The sequence below is a fragment of the Aythya ferina genome (assembly GCF_964211825.1).
Source record: "Aythya ferina genome assembly, chromosome: 2".
NCBI lineage: Eukaryota > Metazoa > Chordata > Aves > Anseriformes > Anatidae > Aythya > Aythya ferina.
In genome coordinates, this window is record NC_140297.1 from 30,400,943 (window position 1) to 30,412,946 (window position 12,004).

Sequence of the window (12,004 nt, forward strand, 5' to 3'; positions counted from 1 at the left end):
ATTCATTTCACTAGGAAAATAACATTTTAAATGATCTGTAACCAACAATTCTTCACTCTAAACCAATCAAATAATTATTCAAAACAGAAAAAAGAAAATCACTTAAGGATAAGCATGAGTCTTACCACGCCAATAGAAAAGTAGTTATTGATGATGTTGTAAGGCACTGGATCTCCTTTCTCGTCTTTATCATTGGGAATAACTTCAAATTTCCACCTGTCCAGCAAAATCTCTGAGCTGTTCTCAATGTCTTTTAAAATCTTCATTAAATTCTCTCCTTCATAACCTACCAAAAGGTGAAAATGGTTATTTTGACCAAACATAAATAAGTTTTTTGTTTGTTTGTTTGTTTGTCTCTCTTTTTTTTTAGTTTAGTCTTCATTCTCTTTCTAGATGGCTGGAAAAATGAAAACTATTTATATAAGACCCAAACATCAGGATTATTTTTGAAGAGCATAAAATTTTCCAGCACTTCTCATTAACAGAGAAGGCATAACTGTTAAAATGAAACTGTTCTTTGGAATGTGTCCAGAGAAGGGCTACAAAGTTGGTGAAGGGCCTGAAACACAGGTCTTGTAAGGAGTGTCTGAGGGAACTCGGGTGGCTTAGTCTGGAGAAGAGGAGGCTCAGGGGAGACCTTGTTGCTCTCTACCTGAAAGGAAGGTGTGGGGAGCTGGGGGTTGGCCTCTTCTCACAGATAACTAGTGATAGGACTAGAGGAAATGGGCTCAAGTTGTGCCAGGGGAGGTTTAGGTTAGAAATTAGGAGACATTTCTTCTCAGGAAGAGTAGTCAGGCAATGGAAAGGGGTTGCCCACTAGGTTGTGGAGTCACCTCCCTGGGGGTGTTCAAGGAAAGGTTGGACGTGGTGCTTAGGGACATGGTTTTGTGGGTGATCTTGATAGATGTTTGGACAGGATGATCTTGAAGGTCTCTTCCAGCCTTAATGATTCTATGATTCTATGACTTCACACTTAGATAAATTAATATAAACTTCGATTAACTCTATAGATTTCACTGGGTGTCAGATTTATACTGGAGAAAATAATTTGACATTCTAAATTTGCCAATCCCTTGAATTTTTCAAATTATTACAGCAGCTATTCAAAGACATAAGGTTACAGTTTGCCAGATGTTCTTGTTATGAAATTAATCTTAATTTTTAGTGCCTTTGATTTCAAAATATATGCAAAAAAAGTTCAGAATCTTAGATTTATCTGATAAGAGTCTAGCATGAGACTGAAAGATTAAAAGCCTTTTTCTATTTTTTAAACCAACTGTTTCAGTGTGGTTTAGTATATAAAAAAAATGAAATCCATTCATGACTGATGACATCAGCAGAACTAACATTTTGCTATCTTTCAGCAACTTCTTTATCAGTCTCATCTTGATCTGTAAAAAGATCTTACTCTTACTTGCTAGAAGCACACTTGTCTTTAGGTAATTCCCTAGTTCACTACGCTGTATACCAAACTAAGCAGTATACTTGCTTTCATGATTCTGAGCATACACAAACTACAGTACGAATGTGCATACAAATAAAATGGGGGGACTTTCCTAGGTTACGTTTTCAGCTCTAAATACTATTCAGACAAAATGGCTTTGTAATAGTTAACTAAGATCTGTGGATTTGTTTCTTCTTCAAATCATGAATAAATTTTCATATTTAAGCAATATGTACTTGCAAGGTCATCAACAATCTAGTAATGTAAAAACCATATCTTTGGTAAACAGAAGTTATAGCTTTTGTATGAAGAAAATCAGGATAAATATAAGGAGTTCTCTTCATAGCTACTGATTCAACTGAAATTCAGCATATGGAAGACAAAAAAGTAAACAGCCATTCAAAGCCTCTGTGTTCAAAACACATTGCTGATGTACTACCTTATGGTTGTATAGTTTATTTTTTAAGTCATTGCCAACCACCACATAACAGCAGCATGCTCAGTTCCATTTGTCTGCATCCTTGAGACCACTCACCCGTGGTTTGGTTTCAGGGAAACCTGTCTCCTCTCCCAGCCTACATAAGTTCCAGGAGATCTGTGTTATGTCACTGTCTACGTAGCAAAGAACGATGAAAGTCAGAATATTTTCATGTCTTTTTTATTATTATATTTACTTTAGTCCAGATGTAGTCAATTAAAACAAAAGATAAATAGAAGTGAATGGAAGGACAGATCAAATGAAAGGTAGTACCCATCTATTGCTCTTTATCACCTTTTTTTTTTTTTTTTTTTTTCTTGAAGAAAATGTCAAAATACCATCACAGGTAATCTTGTTGAGTGCGATTTGTTTCACCTCATTGAGAAACCTATGCTATGTGATAGATATAAGTTTCTGCAGACTTCTACTGCAACTACTTGGACCTTCTCAGCACATAAAGATGAAACTGGCAAGCAGTTTATCTGACTTGTAAACTTACTGGTATGGAAAAACAATTTTTGATTTCAGCTAAAAGCTACAGAGATCATGGAAGAGAAAGGCGTGACTCAGTTTCTCTGATTCATATGAGCAGAGTTAATTTAAAGAACATAATAAATATATTGCTTGCTAATTGCAATAGGACTAAGCATTTTGGTTTTATTTTTAACTTGCTTAAGTGCGGTCTTTTCCCAAAGGAAAAGGAAATGGACGGGTTCAGTAACACAATAAATTAGCCTCATGATTCACCTATAAAACAGTTTAAATCAGGTAGATTGCATAAAACCAAGACATGATTATTGAGGAACACGGTAATTAGCCAAAAGACAGAATGGGGGTAGAGCACAGAGGTAATCAAATAATGAGCAAATTTAAGGGAGCTTTTTAGGCTTCTGTTACAGATGGGCTGCATAGGAAGATTTTAAGAAAGCTGGCTAACAGCTTTGCAAAGACACTATCATCTTTGAAAAGGCATGGAGACCGGGAGATGTCACAAGTGACATCACAGTAAAAAAAAAAAAAAATAAAAAATTTGAATCTGTCATTAGAAAGGCCAAAATAATAATTTGGAGAACTACAAACCAGTCTGCCTTTGGTCCCTGGAAGAAATCATGACCAAACCCTTTTCAAACACACTTCTGGGCACATGAAGAAGTCAGCCAGCATGGATAAACCTGACCAAAGTAATTGCCTTCTGTAATAAGATGAGTGGATTTGTGGACAAGGGGAGGAACTGCAGTATTGATTACCTTAACTTTAGCAAGCCATTCAATACTGTCTCCCACAGTGTTCTTGCAGATAAGTTGGGATGTTACTGTCTGGATGGGTATGAAACTAGGTAGGTATGTAAAACTGGCTTGATTACCAGGCTTAGATAGCGGTGGCAAATAAGCTGTGCTCTATATGGTTATATGGTTACCCACAAGAACTGGTGTATCTTGGGACCTGTCCTTTTTTTTTTTTTTTTTTTTTTTCCTTATCAGTGACCTGGAGGTCATTCTTCAAGTTTGCAGATGTCACATAAAACTAATGCTCAATGGCAGGGCTGCCATCCAGAGGAATCTAGACACACTGGAGGCATGGACTGGCAAAAGAAGAAATAACCCTTGCAATGATACAGGCTGGGGACAGACTGGGAGAGGAAAAACTCTGTGAAAAAAAGCACCAGGGGTGGTGTTGGAGGACAGCAAGCTGTGTATGAGCTCACTGAACAGCCTGGCAACATAGTCCAACACCATTCTCAGTCACATGAACAGGAGCGGAGCCAGTAGCTAGAGAGAAGTTAAGTCCCCCTCTTGCTCAGGGATTAGAATGCATCCAGTTTACAGCAGACCTGCCCTCCCTCCTCGCATGAATGTACAGTACAAGACAGACAACAATAAATGGGGGGAAGTTCAACCTAGGACCACCTAGATAACTGGGAGCTAAGAACACTTGCTCTGTGAGGAGAAGCTGAGGAAGATAGACTTCTTCAGCCTAGAGAAGAAATGGTGGTGGTGGTAGTGGGTAACCTAATTAATAGCAGCCTGTCAAGGCCTATGAGGAAATTACCAAGACACAACCAGGCTCTTCACAGCAGTGCATGATGACAGGATGAGAGACAAAGAGTGTAAGTTGAAACAATAGACATTCAGATTGTATATACAGAAAAACTTCACCATGAAGACAGTCAAGCATAGGAACAAGCTGCCCAGAGAGAACATGCTGACTCTATTCTATGAAGACTTTAAGACCCAACTGGATAAAGTCCTGAGCAATGTGATCTACTCTTAAATTAACTCTGCTTGGTGTAGCAGATTGAACAAGAAAACCTTCTGTGATCATTTCCAGTCTGAATTATTCTATGACTTCTCAATGAACTGCCCAGAAAGTTAAGTAAGGCTGATTTGGTTGGTTTTATTTCAAGGCCTATGAGAGTAAACAATTGCCAGTCATGACAGAAGAATGAAGAAGGTCCTCAAATGATTTGACTGAATATTATGGTTAACAAAAGTCCTCTAGCATGAAGACTATAGAGAATTTGCTTAAGACCTCTCTGGTAACAAGGTAGACATTTGGAAAAAAAATAATTGTTGAGACAGAAGAAGGAAGAAACATCTGCAAAGGCTGGGAATTTCAAAATGAACACCCAGTTTCCGTATATACAATATCTGAACTGAAATGAACAACTGAGACCTGAAACAGAACTACTTATGAGCCTGTGAACTGATGTGCTTTCTCCAGAGACTGCCTGGCCTAAGACTTTCTTCTTTGGGTCTCTTTCAGGTTATGATGCTCTTTTTAATTCTGTAATGCAAATTCTGCATGGAAATAAGTTATTGGAGAAGCTGAGAATTACGTTCAGGAAAGGATGTAAAGGATATTGAAGTAATGCCTTTACATATATTCTCCTTTCAACATTCTTTGTCTTCTCATTTCCTGATAAATAGCACCACAGCACTTATTGTCTGGAATCCTCTGTAGGAGAAGAGAAACGAGTGGACCAAAGGAACTAGTCTGAGGCTGAGACATATTTTTCATTTAATATTTATGAATATTAAAGAAGATGAAACCACTCCAAAACCATTATTAGCTGTTTTCTGTAACCCTTTCAGAACAGCCCCAATTAAAATCCATTTAAGAATACTCTTTTTATAATGTATTGATTAAAGAAATAACTGCAATACAGGTGGTAAAAAGCCAACCAAGTAGCTGTATACTACTCTCATTGTAGCTTGGAGCTTTTTTGGTGTGAGCAGGAGCTACAAGCAAGATATGAAGAGTGATTATGACCTTTGATATCTGTAAAACAGTGCATACAACATTTACAGACAGCTAATTCCAAAAAGAGGAAAGGCAATAATTGTTCTTTCTTTACATACATCATAAAAGAGATGTCCAAAAGTTAAGGGTAGACTTTGTTGCATTTTTTTTCTTTTAATTGCATAATACAAGGTATTTTAATTTGTGTTTACCTCCTCCCCATCTCAGACACCTTGCCAAATCATTTCCAGTCCCAAGAGGCAGAATAGAAACTGGAGGATGCTTAAGCAAGTTTGCTTTCTCTGTGAATAAAGAAGGAAAAACATAACTAAGCAACAAAAATTTAATTGCTTGGTACCAATGTAGTAACTGTATTACATTTTCTTTCAGTGAAAGACAGCGATATGTATTTTATACAGGAGATTCTGCAACAACAAGCATTTCATTGAGACATTCCATTGTGCAGCCCCTTCCCTAGCCAATATTCAATCCTTAATCCTAATTTACATTATTATCACTTGAACTTTTTTAACCCAAGGGTGTGATAAACATACATAAACAATGATATTCTATATTTTTCTCAGACTGAATATTCTGTGCTCTCTGTTAATTTCACCTATACCATTCCCAACTAGGAATGCAAAATAGTATTAGTTCGGGGCACGAATAATGAAACAAATCCTTCAGCTGCGTGACCAAATTTCTGTTTAGCTGTGTATTCAGTTGGATTCATGTGGAACATGACCACCATTACCAAAGACCCTTGACCCAACACCAGGGTTTAGCACATTAAGAATCAAATCTACTATTCAAGATAATCATTGATCAAGATAAACATCTCATCAAGTCTCTAAGTCAATATTTTGTATTTAATAAGAAATATTTTAAAATGTATGTAGTTAAGAGTGTCTTTTTACTTTCAACCTTTAATTTTCTAGTGTTTCAAACCAAGGATCTGTATTCAAAATCAGATGGGGAAACCCTGGTCAAGAAGTACAACTTTTCTGAAAGTGGGACAGATATTGTCCAAGTATATTTCAAATATATAATTTTTCAAATCCTTCATTTAATCACCATGAGTGGCATGTCTAGTTTAAAAGTAATATTTGATTAATTAAACAATCATCTATTTTGTTCATAGAAAAAATGCAGTCTTTTCAAATAACGTTGCTGAAAGGTAACTACATGATATTTTAGATCTCATGACAAAGGCAATGACACAATTAACAGCTACAAAACTTCACCCTTTCCAGTTTAGACAGTTCACCTGATATTTATGTACATTGATTTACAATTCTGAAAGCTATTTGAGAATTACAATCAATAGCACGTATTTGCAAAAGGACTTTTTTTTATCTCCCCTTCCTTTTTTTTTTTTTTGGTCAAACCATGATCAGAAATATGTCTTTGACACTCCATGACATCATTTTCACTTAAGTTTTCTGGTCCACAGTTCCCACAAAAAAAGTACATTTTTTAACACTCTCCAAACAGCAAAGTTGAGTCTTTTGGCCTTTCTTCATCTCCTTCCTCAGTTCCATTGCCAGACATTCCCATTATTTTCTCTGCAGCCTCTCTAGTGCCCAATAAACAATGCTGTGGTGTGGAAGATATGCTAATAATCATTGGGAAGTTTGAATCTGTAATATCTTGACCTCTGGTCCTTCCTAATTATACACAGGACTTTATGGCCAACTGACTGAAAGAACTCAACATCTGAAATGATGTACATACCCCACAGCATGGGCATCTAAATGGCTGTAAAAACAATTCTTTTCAAAGGACTGTTATGACATTGTCTCCATTATGGAATAATGGAACATAAACAGAAATTTGGTAGCTGCTCTGATTCAGTATAGGGAACAGACTTTGAACTGAAAACAGTTTTGATTCAAATTTCTTGCCTTCTGGGAATCTGCGGGACTACAAACATTGAACTTATCCAAGGATTTTGCAATTCTAATACCCTTAAAAATAATAATTTCTCAAACTATTAAATTTCAAAAATTTAAATGGACATCTTGTATGAAACATTTGTATCCACATGCTCGTAAATAGTAAAGAACAGTAAAATGAAAGATATGAGTCCAGCAAAACTATGTAAACTCTGTTGATTACCTATGCAATCCAAAATCCAGCCTACTGTGCCATCTCCACCACATGCTAGTACTCTGAACTCAGGAACATCTCGGAAAAAACTTAACCTAAAAAAGTAAATGAAGATATCTATTTAATTAACATAAATTCATTGTGCATTGTTCCTACATTTTATGGCTTAAGACATTTCATTTAATACTAAATGATAGTTTAACACTTTAAATAATAATCACCTTTGCCCATGCACTCATTTTTTACACAGACGACAAATACAATCCAACAGTGAATTATCTGATAAATTTAATATATATCTATTAATTCAAGGGTTATTATGATGCACTAATATTAGAAAAAGTTGGGAACTAATGGCTAATCCAAATTTTTGTGTCAGTTCAAAACTTGTTTCAAATTATTCTTAGCAAATATTATCTGCTTACTCAGTTGTAAATACAACAACAACAACAAAAATGTAGTCTCTCTAGACAGAAAAGTCTAATGTGGCTGAATATATTAGCCACAAAACTTTCTTCTGAGGTGGTGTCTATAAGAGCATATGAAAATTGCATATTTATATAGTACACTAATACATAATAAGCTGAGCATCTGTGGTTGATAAAACAATTTTGCATCGTGGTTTAATACAATATGTGTAAGCATCAGATTGAAAGCACCCATTACATCATCCTGCAAACTACTTTAAAAGAGCAACATCTTTGATAATATTTGCCCAGCTATTTTTGCTTCCACATACATTGAGTGCTGAACAATATCACTGTATCATTATGCACTTTATACAATACCAATGTTCCATAATGCTGGAAAGTGAAGATATATTAAAACCACTCTAAGTTGCAATATTTTTAATTTAAAACTTTTTTTTTTAGGACAGCTTTTGATATGTACTGAAATTATTCCTTACAAATAAATTGTAACTAGACAAAAACCTTACAGTAATTTTGCTGAATTATATATATGTATATGTATGGCCATTCAAATCTATTCTACTCTTTAATGTCAAAGTCATCTTAATGCATAGTTTAAAAGCTGGTGACCAGATCAGATTTCCAGTTTGCAACCTCACGATAAATGCACAATCATTATATTGTGTACAAATTCTTAAATACAAATAAATATACTGAATAAGTTACAAGTGTAATAAATTATTATACTCGTAAGTGTAATATAAATTATTACATTTGTAAGTGTAATATAAATATGTGTATAAGTTAAAAGCTGTTTCCCATACGAAGCTTTGGTTCTGTTAAGGGAATGGTGTTTCTGTCTCTAGAAAGTTTTTTATTATTATTATTATTTTTTATTTAATGTCACTTTTTAAAATGAAAAACTACAGAGAAAAAGAAAGAGCGTGTGAACAGAAGGGGAAGCAAAACAGTCAAAAAAAAAAAAAAAGAAAAAAAAAAAAAAAAGAAGTAATTTAAGATGTAGAAGACCATAGACAGGATAACTTATTTTTTAATTAGTTTTAAACAAGAATTGCAAGGTAAACAAATTTACTTAGATAAGTCCATCACATTGTCGTCCTACTCCTAATTTCCTCTGCTCAGGAGAGCTGTTACACAATAACAAGTGTCAAGTACAATGTTTCAAGGATGCTTACTCATTCTGTGTCAAACCCAGTTCTGCTCTTCTCACCTTTTATTCGTCACTTGACGAATATGAAGGACAAGCGCTCTAGGATCTCTTCTGATCCAAAATGTCATGTGCCAAATATGGCTGGTTACTCTTGGAGAACACATTTTCTAGTAAGTATGTATGCTGAAAGACCCTCTGCTGTAAGTCACATCCCATCACAATGAGAGCAAACAGAAAAATATCCTGGTTCACAGGTGTGCCTCGCCATCTTTTCATAAGAACTAGCAAAGGGACAAATGCTTTTCATTACCAGCATTCCCACTTTGACCCAATGGTGTTGGTTCTTTAGGAAGTTAGCAGATCTAGTTATGCTACTTCCACCACTGAGGGTATTTCAGATTAATTTAAAATGAAGTTATAGAGGTGAGGGCAGGGTACTAACTTCTATTAATATTTAAGCACTTCTACCATATGTAATACATGTCAAAAAGAAAGCTGGGCGGAGTGGGAATAAAAAAAAAAAAAAAAAAAAAAAAAATCAAGCAATCAAACAAACAAAAACATTGGGTTGATGCTAGTTTTAATCCAGATAGGCAGAATAAATCTCAGACAACTTTTTATAAGCAGGCATCCTCACCATATGGCTTTCAAGGCATAATATTCATTTAAAAAAAAAAAAAAAAGGACTCAAGAATCTGACAAAACTGTCAAAAAATTCTCACTAAGATTCATTCATATTTCCACTGGAGCATTCTATACACATAAACAGTGAATTTCCCAAACAATTAATATCATGTACAGAATTAAGTGCAAATGACCTTTCCTTTTTATAATTTTAAATATAAAACTATGATTTTTAAGTATAAAGGCAATATTTATATTTTCATATTTTATATAATGCATATGAAACAAATATAAAGTTTAATATATTATATATTTGGTATGTAGGATATATAAGGATATTCCACATACATAAAAATATTTGAGATATAAAATATATATATAAATATAAATATATTTATAAATTTAAATGTAAATAAAGCTCTCTTACTGAATTAGAATTAGCCTACATAAAGAGTTTGTAAGGGAAAATATTTTTCTGCTTCATATGGTTCCAAACAAACTCAGTAAGAGTGAAGAAAGAATTAGACAGATTTCTTAATAGAACTTGAGGGAAAGCATAAGTATTTCCTATCAACATAGTTTTAGTCAATTAGTATCTTAATAACAATTATTACCTGTTATCCACAGAACATTTTTAAATGATTCAAAAATAAATATTGGAGAAGAACATGGTAAAAGGGTTTGAAGCAGACATAAAACAGTGGAAGTCAAATAACAAAAATATAAAATAAATCTTTCAATAGGTCTCTTTCCCCAAAAGTTTAATCTCCACCATATATATATTAACAGTTTGGTTAGACAATTCCTCTACATAGCACAATGTGGATCTTACAGCAAGCATGGCATGAATTAAAAAGGACAAATATCCATTATGGTAGCAACCTTGTAAGATATTACATAGATATGAAAAACAGGTACAACAGATAACTTCAAAACATAATTTATCTGTATTAATTTGTACTGTAATCCACGAGCAATATAGTTATTGCAGTTCTTTTTTTTTTTGTTGTTGCTCACTATAAAAGTTGCCATTAAAAGTGGCCAAAAACATTACCTTCAATTAAAAAAAAAAAAAGTTTTCCACTTTACAGATAATGGTAAAATAGTAAAAGGCTTTTCTACATCAGAAATTCAAGTAGTCAAGTAATAGAAAATAGAAGAGCTAGACTGGTACATTCAAACATTATACTGATACAGACGAACCCAATTAATGCCGACTCTTCAATCATTTGCAAACAAGCAACAAGAAGGATCAGCAGAACTTCTCCTACTAACATCTTCTACCACAGGACACACAACACTCCTATAAGCTTGGGAATAAAAGCTAAAAAGCCACAACTATAATAATACCAGGAAAACTACAGAAATTGCCTCCTAAGGACTTAAAATAATAGGATATTTGCTAGGTAAGTTGTTGGATGATTCTGAAAAATGAACCATTTTTCTTACAAACAATCCCTAAATTTGGTTTACAAGACACTGTTACACATGATTGTATTTCTATCATCAAAATTGAATAGACCATCTAATTCTTGTCTGATGATGAAATTGTTATACCATTAACTATCGCTCCCTAGCTTTTACAATACTTCCCCACTTTGCACATTGTGCAAATTTCATTACCATACACAGAATTCTTAGGTCAGGGTCAATAATTAATACAGTAAATAGGATCAATCATACTGTGTTGAAAAACCTATCAATAAATATCTATCTTCATCTCAGTAGGTCCCTTGTAAATTGACCTGGTTTAGTCTGAACAAGTTTCTTATCTCCTGGAAATAAAACAAATTCAATTAAACCACTGAAGGTGTTTGATACCAGCCTATTTTTAGTATTATTTTTATTTTGCCAGACACAAGAATCACACACGGAGGCAATTACTGAGTTTCTGCTGATAAATTAGTAATTTCCACCTGAAAGATGGCAACTGTTTCAACTACCTACACTACTCCAGTTCAGTTTCTTATAGTCATCTTATCAAAGCTATATGAATAGAGAACCTATTAATGAATCAAACACAAACCCTAAAGGACTTTACTATTTGTATGTTAATCATGTATAATTGATATATATAATCATATATATAATCAGAGCAAAATTGACTTACGCACTGATGGCTCTCCCCTGTTCTTACAGAATTATTTTAGGAACTGTTGTCCTATTCAGAGTAAAACTATTTTAAAATGTAATCGACAATGCTTTCCATTAAGGTATCTGCACACACTCTTCCCCCCATACCTAGTAGCAGTGTACTATACAAAGATTTCAGGAATCAGCAACATAGGATATCTTAGTAGATATCCATCAGCCAGCCTTCTTCACTCAGAATAGATGAAAAAATTAAAACTGCGGATAGCCCAAGCAAAGAATAAGACATTGATACTGGTACCTGTACAGGTACCTGGTGCAGGTATCAACAAAATGTAAGGTAAATTGTAAAATATCAGGAGATATTAAAATACTATATAACTTGGTAAACTTCTCAATTGCAGAGATCAAAGTGGGGAAAACAAACAAAACTTAAG

At 34.2% G+C, this 12,004-nt stretch overlaps 1 protein-coding gene across 17 annotated transcripts in view; it reads right to left on the reverse strand.

Moving 5' to 3' along the window:
- Window positions 1-12,004, reverse strand: part of DGKB (diacylglycerol kinase beta) — a 394,311-nt gene that overhangs the window by 207,680 nt on the left and 174,627 nt on the right. For all 17 annotated transcript variants that reach the window (XM_084510955.1, XM_084510954.1, XM_084510947.1 and 14 more), the window contains 3 exons: window positions 7,281-7,366; window positions 5,375-5,464; window positions 126-286 (listed from right to left, as the gene is read on the reverse strand). In XM_084510955.1, coding sequence (XP_084367081.1) covers window positions 126-286; window positions 5,375-5,464; window positions 7,281-7,366 — 337 coding nt within the window. The remainder of the gene's footprint in view (window positions 1-125; window positions 287-5,374; window positions 5,465-7,280; window positions 7,367-12,004) is intronic.